Below are 18,701 nucleotides of genomic sequence, written 5' to 3' on the forward strand. Positions count from 1 at the left end.
GGGACACAGGTGGCGCTGTGGGTTAAACCACAGAGCCTAGGGCTTGACAATCGGAAGGTCGGCAGTTCGAATCCCCGTGACGGGGTGAGCTCCCGTTGCTCGGTCCCTGCTCCTGCCAACCTAGCAGTTCGATAGCACATCAAAGTGCAAGTAGATAAATAGGTACCACTCCAGCAGGAAGGTAAACGACGTTTCCATACGCTGCTCTGGTTTGCCAGAAGCGGCTTAGTCATGCTTGCCACATGACCCGGAAGCTGTCTGCGGACAAACGCCGGCTCCCTCGGCCAATAAAGAGAGATGCGTGCCGCAACCCCAGAGTTGGTCACGACTGAACCTAATGGTCAGGGGTCCCTTTACGTTTACCTTTACAACATCAGCATGGCTTCATTAGTGTCAGATTCATTTCTGTTTGCACTGACAGGGCGGGATATCTTTACCCGATGCCGGGGTGAGGAAACCTTTGATGGCCTAATCTCCTAGTGAACCAAATTTGACAGGTGGGTGATGCAATCCTAACCATGTCTGCATGCACACCATGCATTTAAAGTACCAATATTTACACTCCCCAGAAATCCTGGGAAGTGTAGTTTAAGGGTGCTGGGAATTGTAGCTCTGCAAGGGGTAAGCCACAGTTCCAACTATTCTTTCGGGGTGGGGCGGACACCTATTAAATACATGGTGTGACTACACACACCAGAAGTAAGCACTATTGAATCTAGTGGCGTTTACTCCTGGGTAATTGCAGTTTGGACTGCAGCCTTAGGCTGGAAGTGTTGATAGATCAATAGTTCAGTTTAGTTTATTACATTTTCATATTGCTACACACACTCAAAATGAGTCCTGAAGCAATTTACAGGACAATAAAATACAAAAATACAATACACAGTGGCAAGTTCATTAGCACAAAAAAGATATGGAAATACTAAAAGTTTTCCTTAAAAAGTATTCCACTCCTAACTCCAGAATGAACACAAAAACAGCCACCAAAAGCCAAACCGTTAATGTTCTTCAGTTGGCCAGGAGACTAAAAGTGTATTCATCTGTTGCTGAAAATATGACAAAGTAGGGGCCGGGAAAGTTTCTCTGGAAATAGCATTCTACAATTGGTGGTTCTGTTGCTTGTTGCGACAGACAGACAGACAGACAGACAATATCGGATGGTGTCTTACTGTTCCCCATACTGGAAAGAGCCTTTTCCCAGCCAACAGCACTGAAAAATCAGAGCCTCTCATGGTCTTTTGAAGGGTACCTCAGCTGAACACAGTTTTTGTGTGAAACTATCACCCCCCCCCCCTTTTCAATGACAATTGCACAGTGGCCCATCTTCATATACAGAGAGAGGGGACAGTCTCTTTTTACTATAAAACACACACCATACTTTTGCTGGATTTTGTCCAGTTTTAAACACAGACATACAGTTGAGTTGGTATCCGTCTGTCTCGGAAGACAATGGCAGAGTGTCCCTTTGGGCGTGAAGTCCAACTATTGGATGGTTGCAGTGCCTGCTGTGGCTGTAGAGACCGATATGGGAGAGACATGTTTTGTTGCAGCTGGGGCAGATGAAGGCGTCCGGTTCTGCTGCTGCGTTTCTTCTCTCCCAGTCGTCATTCCTCCTGTCGTCACTGCTATAGATGCACAACCTGACTGTTTCTCTCCATACAGACATTCAGAGAGAGAGGGGAAAGGTAAAGGGGAGGGTATGCATGAGGTAAAGTAAATAAATGAATAAGGATCAAATAATAAAATGAATAAGGTACAAATAATAAAATTGTTGTTGTTGTTCTATACTTAAGCAGGAAGAACCAGCTGCACCAATATAAGATGGGGGACACCTGGCTTGCCAGTAGTACATGTGAAAAGGATCTAGGGTCTAGTAGACTACAAGGTTAACATGAATCAGCAGTGTGATACAGCAGAAGAAGAAAAAGAAAGCTAATGCTATTCTAGACTATTCTAGACTGCATCAACAGAAGTCTAGTGTCTCCATCAAGGGAAGTAATAGCCTTGGTCAGACCACACCTGGAAGATACTGTGTCTAGTTCGGGATGCCACCATTTACAGTAGTATCCTTCTTAAAAAGCAGAGACATCACCTTGCCGACAAAGGTCTGTATAGTTAAAGCTATGGTTTTCCCAGTAGTGATGTATGGAAGTGAGAGCTGGACCATAAAGAAGGCTGATCGCCGAAGAATTGGTGCTTTTGAATTCTGGTGCTGGAGGAGACTCTTGAGAGTCCCATGGACTGCAAGAAGATCAAACCTCTCCATTCTTAAGGAAATCAGCCCTGAGGGCTCACTGGAAGGACAGATCCTGAAGCTGAGGCTCCAATACTTTGGCCACCTCATGAGAAGAGAAGACTCCCTGGAAAAGACCCTGATGTTGGGAAAGATGGAGGGCACAAGGAGAAGGAGACGACAGAGGATGAGATGGTGGGACAGTGTTCTCGAAGCTACAGCATGAGTTTGACCAAACTGTGGCAATGGAAGACAGGAGTGCCTGGCGTGCTCTGGTTCAGGGGGTCACACAGAGTCGGACACGACTAAACGACTAACCAACAACAGTTCTGGATGCCACCATTTAAGAAGGATGCAGTGGTATCCTCTAGAAGGATACAATCCATTCTGGGGTGCCGTTCGCACCCTGAAAAGTCTGCAACTAGAGCAGTGCTTCTATACACTTCCGGATTTGCCGCGTTTGCAACCCAAAAATCCGCAACATGAAGCGAACGCAACTAGAAGTATGACTGTATTGACAAACTGAAATGTGTGCAGAGGAAGATGACCAAGAATTTAATGAGGGACTGTTGAAGGATAAGAGGAGACTGAGAGGAGATATGATAGCAATATTCAAATGTATAACGGACTGTCACATGGAAGATGGAGGAAGCTTGTTTTCTCCTGCTCAGGAAGGTAGGACTGGAAGCAATGGCTTCAAGTTATAAGAAGTTTTCTGGCTAAATATTCAGGAAGAACTTTCTGACGATATGAGCTGTTTGACAGTGAAACAGTCTCCCACTGGTGGTGGACTCTCCTTCTTTGGAGGTGTTTAAGGAGAAGTTGGGTGGCAATCCATCATATATAATCTAGTTGAGATTCCTGCCTTACTGAAGGTACATTCTTTCACCTTTGGTGGACGTGCCCAAAGATTAAGGCTTTCTGGGAGATGATCTATAATGAAATGAAAAAGGTATTTAAATATACCTTCCTGAAGAAACCAGAGGCCTTCCTCTTGGGCATAGTTGGCCAATTGGTGCCAAAGAAGGACAGAACTTTTTTTATGTATGCAACAACAGCAGCAAGAATACTCATCGCAAAGTATTGGAAGACACAAGATTTACCCACACTGGAAGAATGGCAGATGAAGGTGATGGACTACATGGAACTGGCAGAAATGACTGGCAGAATCCGAGATCAGGGAGAAGAGGTGGTGGAAGAAGACTGGAAGAAATTTAAAGACTACTTGCAGAAATACTGTAAAATTAATGAATGTTAAAGGGATGTTGGATTGAAAATAAGCGGTATTGGTAAAAAGATTAACAAGAATATGTGAATACGGATTGACAATGGTTTAAAATATATAGTCATAATAGGTTAAGATATTGAGTAAAGATAAATGATAGAGGGTAAGGATTTGCTGAATTAACTATGTGAACTGGAATACAAAAAAAGGGGGGGTGAGGAGGTCAGGAAACAAGTAAATGAAATATAAGACATGAAAATATTGATTTCTTTTTAATTTTTTCTTACTTTTTATGTGTTTTGTTTTTGTATTTTTGTATCTCTTTTTCTTTTATTATTGTTATTCTTTTTTATTTCTTATTTTTAATCTTGTAACCCTTTATTGTCTGTAAAATTTCAATAAATATCATTTTTTTTTTAAAAAAAAGAGAGATTCCTGCCTTACAGGGGGTTGAGCTAGATGACCCTTGGTGTACCTTCCAACTCTACCATTCTATGAAGCCTTAACGCAGACACACAGCTCATGGAAACTGCCTTGTGGGGTGGGAAGAAAGTCTAGTTTGGGGTTGCTAAAGGGCCAGAATTCACCGCCTTAGCTAATTTCCAGAATGTAAAAGGGTTTCCCACACCTGGGTCGCCTGCTGTTTCTTTTTTTTTTAATAAATAATTTTTATTGAATGATTTTATGTTACAAAAAACAATACAGCCATACTACCACTAAATATAATAAATAAAAATTACATACATCAATATTTAGTTTGTTATTTGTTATTTGCCGTCTTGTTTCCTCCCAAACATTGCATACAAAAACACACATATGTGCAGACACCCACACACAAAAAGATAATAATGGAAGTAAATATTTTCCCCCTTTTATCTTCCAAAATCTTTTCTTCAACTTTGACTTCCTGTCAAGTCCCTTTGCATATATTTTATCTTACATTTGAATGTACACAAAACAATAAACCTTTCTATATAATTTTTCCAATACATTCTGAAAACATAATAAATCCTTAATTATTGTCCAGCTCCTTTTAGTTCCTGCTAGCACGGAGTCAAAACTATTATTGTATTTTTGAACATATCTTCTATAACCATCCCATTTTCCAACAATTTTTTGGGTCCAGCGCTGTTTCTTGGGACTACAGTTCCCATCATCCCTGAGCCCTGGTTTTTGCTAGCTAGGGATGATGGGACTTTTAGTCCCAAAACAGCTGGAGACCCAAGTTTGGGAAACTCTGATAGTGGGAAAGAGATTAGGTTTTGTGAGGGGAACGGGGAGTACTTTGCACATGCTCAGAGGTACTCTGCCTCGTTTATTTATTTTTAGTAAACATTTTCCTGTCGCTGAAAGGAAATCCTGTACTCTAGAGCCAGCCTTAAAACTGCCAAAACGTGGAGCAAAAGGGCAGGCATGTTTTCTCACTGCGCGTTTTGATCTGTATTTTATTTTTATTTTTTAGGCGGGAGGCTTATTTGGCCGGCATTTTGGTGTGTGACTAGCGATTGGCCACCGAGTTATATTATTCTCCTATATGCCCACAATGTAAAGTGCTTAGAAAGTTGAGGTAATCTACCATCTTAACTTTCGTTTATTTTTACAAGCGCGGGCTTGTGAATGACTTTCACGGTTTTAACCGTTTTAGCTTTTCGCAAACGGCTTTTGAGGTGTTTTTTTTGGTGTGCGTTTTGAACCACCAAGCGATTTATTACATTTTATGAAGGAAATAGACTAGTATGATCTTGGCTGGACAGGACTTTCCCTCAGGCAAACGGCCCTTATTCAAGCGTGAGGGAAAATCGACGGGCGATTTCCCGCCAAAACGAAAGCAAACATAGACGCACGGCCGAAGCCACTTGATAGAGGCGACCTCGCCGCTCGGAAAGCGACTCCGCCGCGGAGGGGAACGAGAGGCGTGGCCAAGCGAAGAGCCGACCAATGAGGCGGCGGCGCGAGGAGGCGTGGCCTGGAGGGCAGCTGTGACGCCGCCAACCCGGAAGTGGTCTGTCTCTTGGCAGAGAGGGTCTCCCCAGCAGCGGGGAAGGGAAAGTCCTCAGGTAGGGAGCGGCCTGGCAAGCGGTTGTCTCCTCTGCCTGGGGGGGGGGGGGGTGGAGGAGACGAGAGAGAGGGGTGGTGGGTCTGGGCCCCCCACTGCTAGGGCCGGCCCACCCAGGAAGCAAGAGGAGAGGGGATCTCAGGCAGCAAGATCCACAGGGGCAGCAGATCCGGATCTTGACCTTTATTTATTCAGGGCTGACCCACACACGAGGCAGGGTGAGGCGAGCACCTCAGGCGACAGGATCCACAGGGGCAGTAGATCCCGGTATCATTCTTTTCCCCACCCCCACCTTGTCCTTATTGCAATAATAATAATAATAATAATAATAATAATAATAATAATAATAATAATAATAATAATAAATGTAGTCTTCCCTCACCCCTTTTTCCTTATTGGGGAAATAGAGCACCATTTTTGGGGTCCACCTGAAGCACCAAAATGTATTGGACAGGCCCTGGACCGCTCACCTGAAAACATAGCTGTCAACTTTTCCCCCTTTTTTAAGGGAAAGTCCCTTATTCCGAATAGTAAGAAAAGGGAAAAGTTGAGAGCTATGGCTGAAAAGCAGGTGGTGGACCTCCCTTTCTACCACCTGTTCCATCCCTCAGGTTCTTTGCGCGGATCCTGCTGGTGCTCTCATGCCTCGCCCCCCCATTCCCCACTCTCTCTCCTTCCCCCCTCACCACCTACCTTTCCTTTCCCTGGAACAGGCCCTGCATACCCAAACGGATCTGCCTGTGTGCTCTTTGTTACCTTACACACAGCCCTGAGTTGGCAGGTGTAGCCGCCTTTGTAGACTGCAGCATAGCCCTAAACATGTCTACTCAGAAGTAAGCCCAAGTGAATTCAGCGGGCCTTGCTCCCTAGTAAGTGGGACATGGGTGGGATCAGGTTAGGAATGCAGCCTTCTTTGGCTACCTGGATTGTTAAGGAGTTAACCCAAAAAATTCTACCGTCCAGCTTCTGTTTATATGAGCTTGACTTATTATTTACTAGATTTTTTAAAGGTGGGTTGTAAAACTGGTTCTTACATTAGAATTTACAGTTTGTGGAGAATATTCTCTGGATAATTTTCTAGCAGAGAATTATATTCTCTCAGCTCACTTCACTAGTCTTGGTACAATTCTGTGTTCCTATTCTGTGTAAATGTACAGTGGTACCTTGGTTTACAACCATAATCCGTTCCAGAGGTCCGTTTGTAAATCAAAACAGGTCATAACCCATGGCATGCTTTCGCCAATGGGGCCTCCAAAAATTTTTTGTTCATAACCCCCTAAAAACGGGTTGTAATCCAAAAAAGTTGCAAACCGGGACACACACTTCTGGGTTTGACATGTTTGTAATCCAGAATGTATGCAAACCAGACTGTTTGCAAACCAAGGTACCACTGTACATGTTTAACGTGGATTTTTTGTTCTGGGGAAAGAATGGGAGGGAAAGCTTCAGCTGTCAAACTTCCTCCTTCCTTTAGCTTGTGGAGGCTGCGGTCTGGCCCTGAAGCAGGCTGACTTGGTGACATCATGGCAGCCGAGGTGAAGGTGACGGGGCAGAACCAGGAGCAGTTCCTGCTGCTGGCGAAATCTGCCCGTGGAGCTGCCCTGGCCAGCCTCATTCATCAAGTGCTCGAAGCCCCTGGCATTTACGTCTTTGGGGAACTGCTGGACATGCCCAACGTTCGCGAGGTGAGCTCTGAGATGTGGGAGGCGAAGGCCTAGGGAACCTTATAGTGCTCTAAGCAGGTAGATGAAGGACTCCACTCCCTTCCCCCCAAATTGAAGGAAACCTTCATACCTCTATTTAGGGTAGGCCAGGCAGCCTCTCTCAGCCCTGACATAGCACTATCTATCTACCTACCTATCTATTTTTATATATACCTCTACAAAAGTATATATTTCCCCTACAAAGCTGGGTTTCAGTGTTTCACACCACCTGACAACTTTATTTCTGCGCTCGGTTTAAATGAGCAGCTTCAGCAAGTTTCTCGCTGACTATCTGCTACAAACTGGCGTGTAGTAATGAATGGGGATTAGGGGCCTTTCCCCATAATGATGGAAGAAAACACGCTATGTGTAGGCGCTTTTCATACGGCATTTGTGGAGCCCTGGGGTTCCTGAAAGCCACCTGGGATTCTGGAATGAGGTCATCAGTAATGGCACACAAGCTTCCCTGTAGGGCTGCTGATTTTCCCTCGCGATGGGTGGCGTTAAGGGAGGGCTAGTGTGTCTTCCCTGGCATGCTATTAGTTTGCAAGAATTATGGTGAGGACTAGCTAGTGCGCTACATGGTGCATCCTCTGCAGTGCTTAGAAGGTCCATAATTGGTATTTAGGGGTCATTTGCCAGAGAAGTCAATATGGAAGCCATTGCCAGTATACCATTTTCCTAAGCTGTCATACAGTGTTCCTTTAAATACTTTTCAATGACAACAGCACAGAATCCTAATACATAGTAAGAAAAGCTTGCTGTAGTGGCAGGGAGGTATTCTGCTCTTCACCCTCTCAACCTTCTTGAAAATCTGGCTAGATTATAAATTTATCCCATTTTCCTGTGCAGTAGGCTAGGCTGAGTGACAGTCATCCAGTAAGCTTTGTGGCTGAGCAGGGATTGCATTTTCGCAGCTACAAAAAGTTGCAATTTGAGCACCTCTGAAATACAGCCAGACAAGATGAGAAACACGGGTGGCGCTGTGGGTTAAACCACAGAGCCTAGGACTTGCCGATCAGAAGGTTGGCGGTTTGAATCCCCATGATGGAGTGAGCTCCCGTTGCTCGGTCCCTGCTCCTGCCAACCTAGCAGTTTGAAAGCACATCAAAGTGCAAGTAGATAAATAGGTACCACTCTGGCGGGAAGGTAAACGGTGTTTCCATGCGCTGCTCTGGTTCGCCAGAAGTGGCTTAGTCATGCTGGCCACATGACCTGGAAGCTGTACGCTGGCTTCCTCGGCCAATAAAGTGAGATGAGCATCACAACCCCAGAGCCAGTCACGACTGGACCTAATGGTCAGGGGTCCCTTTACCTTAAGATGAGGAAAGTTGTGAGGAGTGTGTGCAACAAACACACGCTGACATGGTTCTCATTGAGGTGGTAGACCTTTGAATGGATTATTCTGGGCCGCATTGGAGACATATGTCAATAAATGATAGAAAACTGGCATTTCTAAGAGAAGACCACGCTAGAACTCTTCTGCCTAGCATCTAGTTCTCTGCATACAGGGACTGTAAAATTATTATATGGAGGGACACTACATCTTGTGAGCCCCCACCTTTGTCTAGAGTGGTACAGCCCATACAGAGGTTTATCATGTTCCTGAGAACTTGGCCTAATTTGATCTCCAGCTGGGGTGGAAGTTCCTGAGACAGGCCCACAATATTCACTGCTCACAACCTTTGTGAGCAAGAATCCTTTGTAATAAAAGAGCAAGGGCAAAATTCTGTTTCATTAGCAATGAAACTTGTGCTCCCTTTGAGACAGATTGGAAAGGATGTTGTAAGCAAATAGAATGTTTGTCATTTCTCATATGTTTCTACTGGTGTTTCTCTCCCCCCCCCCCTTCCCACTTTCCTTCAGCTAGCTGACAGTGAGTTCGCCGCTGTATTCCGCCTGCTCACAGTCTTTGCGTATGGAACATACTCAGATTACTTAGGTATGTTTTCTCTTGTTCTTGGGAAACAGGAATTGTCAATTGTGGTTGTGAGGGAAGATACAGAAAACCAAGAGCAGAGCCAATGCAATTAAGGGATCTGGAGAAATAAAATAAAAACCTTTATCCTAAATCAGGGTGTACCAGCTCAGGACCAATCCTGCCTAGGATCAAGAATTGCAGAAATAAGTGGGTGACATTTCTATAGATCAGAAAGGAGATGAGGATACAAAATGGGGCCACTGGATATTGAAGTATTGTAGAAGTTGTCCAATAGCTTGTGATCTCGCTAATCTGCTCTGTCGTCTCTATTTTCATATCCTCCCCTTCTTTGTTGCAACTCCTTTTTCTACCGCCTCTGGCCAAGTACTTGTGCTGCATAGAAGCAGAATGGCTCTCAGTTCTTGGGCAGGCTCTGGAGTGGTAGCGATAACAGCAGATATTGTTTGAATGGGGTGGTTAGATGCGGGTGACACTGTGGTTTAAACGCCTGAGCCTCTTGGGCTTGCCGGTCAGAAGGTCAGCGGTTTGAATCCCCGTGACGAAGTGAGCTCCCGTTGCTCTGTTCCAGCTCCTGCCATCCTAGCAGTTTGAAAGCACACCAGTGCAAGTAGATAAATAGGTACCGCTGTGGTGGGAAGGTAAACGGCGTTTCCGTGCACTCTGGCTTCCGTCACAGTGTTCCGTTGTGTCAGAAGCAATTTAGTCATGCTGGCCATATGACCCAGAAAGCTACCCGTGGACCAACGCCAGCTCCCTCGGTCTGAAAGCGAGATGAGCGCTGCACCCCATAGTCCCATTTGACTGGACTTCACCATCCAGGGGCCCTTTACCTTTACCGGTAGCGATAACATCAAACATTATTTGAATGGGGTGGGTAGATGTTCTGAAACACAGAAGCTGTATTTATTTAGACTTGCTGGCCTGCTCTGGATTTGTTGCTTTCAGGGTCTAGATCCCAAAAAGTGTGTGTGTGTAGGATTATGGGATGGTTGGGGGGGGGGAATCACTGTGTATGTATGTGTTCTGCTTATGTAAATGTTTGTCCCTTGCTGAAGGGGAGAACCCACCTTAGCGGTTTGAGAGCAGGGCCTCTGAGACTGACCCAAAAATAATAGAATAGAAATTTGGAAAAAAGATGGAGCATGGAAAGAGACGGTGGAACCTAATCCAAAACTGGCAACGAAGATTTGAGGGAATTGAACCTGCTGTGATAATAGCTATTCTTTCTTGTCTCCCGAGAGCAGCTGAAGCTGGGAATCTGCCTCCATTAACAGAGGCTCAGAAGAACAAATTGCGCCATCTGTCTGTTGTCACGTTGGCTTCCAAGCTCAAGGTAATCTATGTGCCTCTTGTTCTATTGCCTGTCCTCCTCGTTCTTTGGGGGGATTGCGCCTCACGCCAGCTTGTGTCCCCACCACCGCCCACAGTGCATTCCGTACGCAGTGCTGCTGGAGCAGCTCCAGCTGAAGAATGTGCGTCAGCTGGAGGACTTGGTGATTGAGGCCGTGTACGCAGATGTACTGCGGGGGAGCCTGGACCAACGCAACCAGCGATTAGAGGTCGATTACAGCATTGGGAGGGACATCCGCAGGGAGGAACTCAGTGCCATCACTCGCACCCTTCAGGAATGGTAAGGAAGACTCTGTGAACTTGCACGGGCCAAACACAGACCAGCGGGGCAGGCTGTAGCTGAGCTCTTCTGACAGAAGGAACTGGACGTAATCCTTATTGCAGGGTGGAATCTAACAATAGCAGCTCTTTCTTCCAGAGCCAGTGTGGTGTAGTGGTTCAGAGCGGTGGACTTGCAATCTGGGGAACCGGGTTCGGGTCTCCGCTCCTCCACCTGCAGCTGCTGGGTGACCTTGGGCCAGTCACACTTCTCTGAAGTCTCTCAGCCCCACTCACCTCACAGAGTCTTTGTTGTGGGGGAGGAAGGGAAAGGAGAATGTTAGCCGCTTTGAGACTCCTTAAGGGGAGTGAAAGGCAGGATATCAAATCCAAACTCCTCCTCCTCCTCTTCTTCTTCTTCTTCTTCTTCTTCTTCTTCTTCTTCCTCCTCCTCCTCCTCCTTGGCGCCACACTGTTGGGTGCTCCACAGTGTCCACCATGTGTTTCTTTTGCTAACCGTTTTGTGTTATACACCAAACTTCATACACCAAACTTTTTAATTCCTGAACATCTCCCTTTGCTAGTTCCCCACAAAAAGCTACAACAATGCATTTAAAGCAGTATGTTCTCTTTACTTCAAGGATCAGAAATAGGTAGGACCAAAAAAAAACACCACAGAAAGCTGGGACGATTCCCAGGTTGCAAAACAAAAAACAAAAGCTTGTTGGCACCGCTTGTTAGCAGGTGGAAGAAGGGCCAGCCCTCAGATACCAGGGACCCAGGCTTACCTTTTGCTGATGCTGTATTCCAGCAGCTTAGATTGGGGCAGGGATGGGGCTGCCCTTAACTACAGCCCATGTACTTAATGCCATGCTGAAGAATCAGAAAAACACCCCAGATAGCCACTTATCAAAACTGTGTTATGGTATGGGTCGTCAGGTACCTTGCACCCTACTTTGGTTCCGCAGATCCTCAGCTCCTCCACAAGCTGATATTAAAACTTTAACCAAAACACCCATTGATAATTATTTTAAAATCTTTTTTTCCCCAGCTGGTACTGAAAATATGAGTGTAATAGAACCTCTTACTTGGCTGCTGTTGTTTTCATCAGCCTCAGATGAGCTTTCGTGGCATTTTGCTTTCCCTTCTGCACCATACGAGCTGCCACAATCAATGGAAGATAAGAACCACTGGGTCACATTTGCACTGTGAATTTGTATTTGTGGCGCTTCTGAGTTGGAAGGCCTTCCACTTTACATGCTATGTTCTTTACTTGAGCAAATTTCTTTGTGCTGTTGTAGCCCCCTTACAGTTCCATTTCGTTTCAGGAAAGCCATGTTTCATGTGTTTATGTGACCCACAGGGGTTCCTTCTGTACCTTGGCAGCCTCTGGAACCTGAGCAAAAACTATTTCAGACTTGGCAGTGAGCCACTGCAGGGATGTTTCAATATCGGACAAGCCCATTGGCATATCTGAATTCTATGTTTATTGCTTAAGTTTCCGTTTTAATTGTGGGATTTGTATCTTGTGAACCTTCTGTTCTCTGGAAGGTTGCACAGTAAAAGCTTACACTATAGCAGTAAGGGCTAACAACTTTGTATGTGTGCTTTTGGTTTATTTTAAATTAAAAGCTAAGATACTTCGGAAGCTGAATTTCGGTGGTTGCACCCTGAGCTTTTTCAGTGGGATTGTGGCATAAATAACCCTGGCCCTAGCCGTGGCAAAACCTAATGGTGGCATTTTTTATTTTATTTTTACAATGTTTATTTTTTGGCCATAAAAAATGTTACTTGACGAAACCTTTAAAAAGCATATGGTGGCATTTTTATGTATGTATTGCAGCCCTGTATGATAAATCCCATGTTCTTCTGCCATCTTTCTCACTTCTTTGCTTCCTATAATTCTACAGAATTGTATTTTGATGCCTGTGTTCCTCCTTCTTCTCTAAGCCTTTGTGCTTCTCTTATCAGGCTGCTTTGTAAGCCTCTGTCCTGCCTTGTTCACCTTTTGCCTGCCTCTTACAGGTGCCAGGGCTGTGAGGTCGTCCTTTCAAGCATTGAAGAACAAGTGAGCCGGGCTAATCAGCACAAAGAGCAGCAGCTGGGTCTCAAGCAGCAGATTGAGAGCGAGGTGAGTGAGCAGGACTGAGGTATCTAACATGGTGGTGAAGCATAGGGTTTTATGCTGCATTTATAGTCCTGGAACACTGAGCGGCTACGGTACACTCTCCCCCAAATGAATTAAACTCAGAGATGCAATTCGTTCTTCTTCTTTGGCAATCACTCGTAGCCAAGTAAGATTGTCTTCCATAAACATGGTATCAAAAGTGAATCCATAAGCAACTGTGGAGGCCAATTCTGGATCCACACATCCTTCCACAGTGGGGACATAGGTTTCCGGGCAGGAGTTGATCATGGTGAGGGTTTTGCCAAGCGTGCCTTCCTCTTAGCATGTTTCTCCCTTTCGTCCTGGGTTTGAGCGTCTTCAAAACCCATGACACCTTTGGTAAAGGCTGTTCTCCAACTGGAGTGCTCGCAGGCCAGTGTTTCGGTGTTTATACTACATTTTTTTAGACTTGCCTTGAGGGATTCTTTGAGCCTCTTTTGTTGACCACCAGCAATACACTTTCCATTTTTAAGTTGGGACTAGAGTAGTTGCTTTGGAAGACGATAATCGGGCACCCCACAACATGACTACAGTGGTACCTCAGGTTACATAGGCTTCAGGTTACATATACTTCAGGTTACAGACTCCGCTAACCCAGAAACAGTACCTCAGGTTAAGAACTTTGCTCCAGGATGAGAACAGAAATCACTCAGTGGCAGCAGCGGGAGGCCCCATTAGCTAAAGTGGTGCTTCAGGTTAAGAAGTTTCAGGTTAAGAACGGACCTCCAGAATGAATTAAGTACGTAACCAGAGGTACCACTGTAGTCCCATGAAGTTGATGTTGAAGAATCAACATTTCGACCCTGGTGATCTTTGCTTCTTCCAGTACACTGGCCTTAGTTCACCGGCCATAAAGTGTATGTAGAGCAGGGATGGGGGACTTTCTCGGCTTGGCAGGCCATATCCTTATCATTTCCACTCCTGTGGGCCAACTTTGACAACCTAATCATCAGTATCTGACATCATTATGACATCAGATGACGCACAAATATGCAGCCTCAGTTTAAATGGAAAGTCCCTGCAGCAAACTGTGCAGGACACCAGAGAACTCTGTAGCAACATTTGCAGAGACAGATCCCTCCTAAATCAGAAACCGTACACCTTGGATGGGCTGTTGAGAGAAGATAACATCCCTCAGGTAAGTCTGGTGAGGCATTGCCTAGCTACCTTCTCCTTGAGATGCCAGGAGAGAACTTTCCTGTATTCTTGGTGCATACATAGGGGTTTTTTTTGCCTCCAGGATAATGAACTATGCTGTTGTTTGTTTGCTTTCAATTGGGCACTTTAATTTTGTTCTCCTCGTTTCTCTTCCCTCCCCACTCCCCCTGCCCTCTTGCCCCAGCAGGTAGCAAATCTGAAGAAGACAATTAAAGTGACGACAGCCGCCGCCGCCGCAGCGACATCCCAGGATCCTGAGCAGCATCTCTCCGAACTCCGGGAACCGGCTCCGGGTACCAACCAGCGCCAGGCCAGCAAAAAGGCTTCCAAAGGCAAAGGGTGAGGTGGAATCCTGTTCAAGGCTGGCCATCTTCTCTCTGCACATGGGCTAGGAAAGCAGAGAGACACCCGCACCCCTTATGTTTTGCCTACAGTTCAACTCCCTTACCTTGGGGCTCGGTGATTATTAACCACGTAAAAGGTAAAGGGACCCTGACCATTAGGTCCAGTCGTGGCCGACTCTGGGGTTGTGGCGCTCATCTCGCTTTATTGGCCGAGGGAGCCGGCGTACAGCTTCTGGGTCATGTGGCCAGCATGACTAAGCCGCTTCTGGCGAACCAGAGCAGCGCATGGAAACGCCGTTTACCTTCCCGCTGGAGCGGTACCTATTTATCTACTTGCACTTTTACGTGCTTTCAAAGTGCAAGGTTGGCAGGAGCTGGGACCGAACAACGGGAGCTCACCCTGTCGCGGGGATTCGAACTGCCAACCTTCTGATCAGCAAGTCCTAGGCTCTGTTGTTTAACCGACAGTGCCACCCGCGTCCCATTAACCACGTAGTTTCTATAAAATCCCTAATTTAGGCGAAAATTCCTGCTGGCGCTCATTCTAACACCTTTTCCTTCTCTGCAGGCTCAGAGGCAGTGCAAAGATCTGGTCCAAGTCGAACTAGCAGGACCTTTGGCTGGGGAGGACGGCAGATGTCCCACGTGTGATGCTTTCTTCTCCAACCTGGATGTCTTTCTGTGCAATCCCTTCCCCCTTTCCCAGTCTCTCTTTCTCTCCCCCCCCCCCTTGCATGTAGTTTGTTCTTTCTGTTTTGCTCCTCCCCTGATACTTTCATCCATTCTCACCTTCTGCTGCTCTCTCCTAATCCTTCCCACTTATTTTCTGCCTGCAACAACTTCTTCTTTTGCTTTCCCTCTTCTCTGTCTCTCCCCGTCCCCATCCTCGTGTGGGGTGCATTTTAAAGAGCCATAAAGTGACCTCTGCTTCAGTTATCTTTGCACCCAACAGAATATGGTGGAAGCCTGGGTGGAAGTGAATCTGGCAGCTGTTAGCCACTTTAGTTCTGCAAGCAGATCCTGGGACATTTGCTCTGGGACACAGCTTGACATCTCAATCATTTGCTTTCCTGGGATCAGGGGTGGGGAGGGGGCGTGTGTGAGTGTGTCGGATGAATTGTTTTGGGGGAAAAATAGTATAAATATATAAAGCGATTTAAAGAAATAAATCTATGGACATATCTACAGGAGCTGTCTTCACTTTGGTTTCATTTCATTACTGCACTGGCGACCCTTCTCTTTTTGGGGAAACAGGATGGGAGGTGATGTGTGTGGAGCTAAGAATTCCATTTGGCAAGGGATAGAATTATTTCGTGTCCTGCTTGAAATGAGAGATTGGGGCCACAGGAGAGAGAAGCCTTGCCCCTTGCACTTTATTGCATTGGTGACCAACTAATAGGATTATTATTATTATTTATTGGACTTATATACCTCCCTATACCCAGGGGTCTCAGGGCAGTTCACAGAATAAAATCAAGATATAAAACCACAAAATACGTAATAAAAATGAAAACAACAACCCAGTAGCCCTACCACCACCACACAAAAAAACACAAAGGGCATAGGATGTAAATTGTATCAACCAAAGGCCTGGTTTAAAAGGAACATTTTTGCCTGCCTGTGTCAGAAGTAGCATAGGCAGCAAAAATCTGCGGCATTCCTGGAGAGACCACACTGTATAGGCACCCTCTAATATCTGAAAAAATGAACGAGCTGTGTGTGGGTTTTGTGTGGGTTTTTTTAAATGAGCTTGGGTTTCTGACCATTCTGAGCCTTAAAAAATGAAGTCAACTACTCCCTCAGTGGTCTGGCAAAATGTGCAATTTCAGTATACGTGCCATGTTTGGCCCAGGTGCTCTCATAGTGTGGAACCTGTTGTGGTTTCTTGCAATCCATTTCTAGCAGAGACCAATATATATGCACATCTTAAAATCAAGGGGCGGGATAGATCTACACCCACCACTGAAAATGGAAAGCCATAGAGGAAACTTGGTGCTTTTTCATTCATAACTTGATGAAAATCAATTTAAAAAAAAAGTTTTTTAAAAATAGAATTCTTACTTAGCCATTAAAAGGTAGTTAAAAGTTCTAGACCTCCACTTCTGCAGAAAATCCTCTTGGCATGCAGAAACACTTACAGTGGTACCTCGAGTTTCAGACGCTTCAGGTTACAGACGCTTCAGGTTACAGACGCTTCAGGTGACAGACTCCACTAACCCAGAAATATTACCTCGGGTTAAGAACTTTGCTTCAGGATGAGAACAGAAATCGCACAGCGGCGGCAGGAGGCCCCATTAGCTAAAGCGGTGCTTCAGGTTAAGAACAGACCTCCGGAACAAATTATGTTCTTAACCTGAGGTACCACTGTAGTCCTGTTTTATATTTTGGATATATCTCCAGCTGATAGCTGCTGGTCATTGAAAATGCGGAGAGTGTGTTTGATGCACTTTTCGTTGAGCTATGCAGCGATGAATCCGTTTTGGAAGAGTGTTTTCTAGAAGAAGGTAATTAGCAGAAACACATCTTTATGCTTTTAAATAAATGGGTCCAGGTTGAGGAACATCTGGCCCAGGGGTGAAATACAGTCTACCACCCTACTCTTAATCTCATTTTCAGGCCTCTTCTAAGGCTTTGCCACACTCTGCTTTGTACCTCCCTCGACTGTTTTTGCCTAACTGGAATATGTCCTTGAACTCTGATACGGCTTCTTGCTTGGCCAATTGGGAGCCATACACCAGCAGTGGGAGTGGCAAAATAGTTGGTGTGGCCACCACACACTTTCACACATAATTGCACCCACGCAGGCAGAGTGATTCCTCCTTGCTCACCAAGTTAGTGATCTGGTGATGCAAGAGGGGTGATTTGCATCCTTGAAGTTTAAACCTCTCCACCCATCCTAGTACAGTCGTACCTTGGTTCTCAAACAATGCGTTCCGGGAGACCGACTCCTGAAACCGTTTGAAAATCAAGGCGTGGCTTTCAATTGGCTGCAAGAGCATCCTGCAGCCAATCAGAAGCTGCGCCGGACGTTCGGCTTCCAAAAATGGTTGAAAAACCGGAACACTCCCTTCTGGGTTTCAATTGTTCAGGAGCCAATTTGTTCAGGAGCCAAGGCATTTGAGATCCAAGATACGGCTGTGTTGTGTTCCTTCCCTTATTGCTGTTGCTGCCAAAATGGAAGGGGATATGAAGGGGCCAGTAAAAAATTGCTCAAGAGGGGTGCAGATCAGGCCCCCAGGCACCCCTTCCATGGGTTAACTACCCATGGTCTAGGCACTGGGTCCCAAACTAATCATGGCTTTAAATATGAGCTGTTGATTTGAATTCGAAAACAAGCCACACACACAACACTAATAATAATAATAATAATAATAATAATAATAATAATAATAATAATAATAATTTATTATTTATACCCCGCCCATCTGGCTGGGTTTCCCCAGCCACTCTGGGCGGCTTCCAACAAAACACTAAAATACAATAACCTATTAAACATTAAAAGCTTCCCTAAACAGGGCTGCCTTCAGATGTCTTCTAAAAGTTTGGTAGTTATTTTTCTCTTTGACATCTGGTGGGAGGGTGTTCCACAGGGCGGGCGCCACTACCAAGAAGGCCCTCTGTCTGGTTCCCTGTAACCTCACTTCTCGCAGTGAGGGAACCACCAGAAGGCCCTCGGTGCTGGACCTCAGCGTCAGGGCAGGACGATGGGGGTGGAGACGCTCCTTCAGGTATACTGGACCGAGGCCGTTTAGGGCTTTAAAGGTCAGCACCAACACTTTGAATTGTGCTTGGCAACGTACAGGGAGCCACTTATGACATTGGTATGGGTAGGTTGGGGCACAGATAATAATAATTAGTTATAAACTGTCTTGGTTAAAAACAGAAGAGAGGCGCCCCCCCCCCCATGCTTTACTGGGAGAAGTAAAAGAAAGCAGAATGGGAATTATGACGCAAAAGGAAGGTCATGGCTGATAATGGGTAGGTAGAAGGAAGTCACAGGCATTTCAAGAAGATAATACGCAAACTCCCAAGTCCCGTCTGGGTATGAGAGGGCGGGGAAACCACTCTGGGCATCTGTATCCATCTGGGCACCTGTTCATCAAAATTGGGTACTGGAGATTCAAAGCAGCCTCAATGCTTGGTTCCATTTATGTCGCGCTTCCATTCTGGCCCCTGGGAACCAATAGTGTGTCTTGAGTCTGTTGACCCTCAAATTTCAAGTCCTTCACTAGACCCGCAGCAGAGTAAGATTATTCCCTCAGCCA

General features: G+C 45.7%; 1 protein-coding gene and 1 long non-coding RNA gene across 4 annotated transcripts; one reads left to right on the plus strand and one right to left on the minus strand.

Moving 5' to 3' along the window:
• Nucleotides 1–783: 783 nt before the first annotated feature.
• Nucleotides 784–4,467, minus strand: LOC310696529. Its single transcript, XR_014520615.1, has 2 exons — nucleotides 3,903–4,467; nucleotides 784–3,102 (listed from the first exon to the last, which is right to left on the minus strand). It is a non-coding gene; the product is annotated as an uncharacterized lncRNA (long non-coding RNA).
• Nucleotides 4,468–5,387: 920 nt separating this feature from the next.
• On the plus strand, nucleotides 5,388–15,623 carry COPS7A (COP9 signalosome subunit 7A). Of its 3 annotated transcripts, none has more exons than XM_083481996.1 (8): nucleotides 5,388–5,515; nucleotides 6,989–7,199; nucleotides 9,084–9,159; nucleotides 10,404–10,492; nucleotides 10,587–10,789; nucleotides 12,793–12,898; nucleotides 14,280–14,431; nucleotides 15,005–15,623. In XM_083481996.1, exons 2-8 carry the CDS (start codon nucleotides 7,038–7,040, stop codon nucleotides 15,042–15,044), a joined length of 828 nt encoding a protein of 275 aa, XP_083338122.1. In that variant the 5' UTR covers nucleotides 5,388–5,515; nucleotides 6,989–7,037; the 3' UTR covers nucleotides 15,045–15,623. The 3 variants fall into 3 exon arrangements, with proteins under 3 accessions (XP_083338122.1, XP_083338123.1, XP_083338124.1); XM_083481997.1 differs by having other exon boundaries at nucleotides 5,472–5,732; XM_083481998.1 differs by lacking the exon at nucleotides 5,388–5,515 and adding an exon at nucleotides 6,233–6,383.
• The last annotated feature ends 3,078 nt before the right edge of the window (nucleotides 15,624–18,701 follow it).

This window comes from Podarcis liolepis (genome assembly GCF_965112155.1).
Source record: "Podarcis liolepis genome assembly, chromosome: 17".
NCBI classification, from domain to species: domain Eukaryota; kingdom Metazoa; phylum Chordata; class Lepidosauria; order Squamata; family Lacertidae; genus Podarcis; species Podarcis liolepis.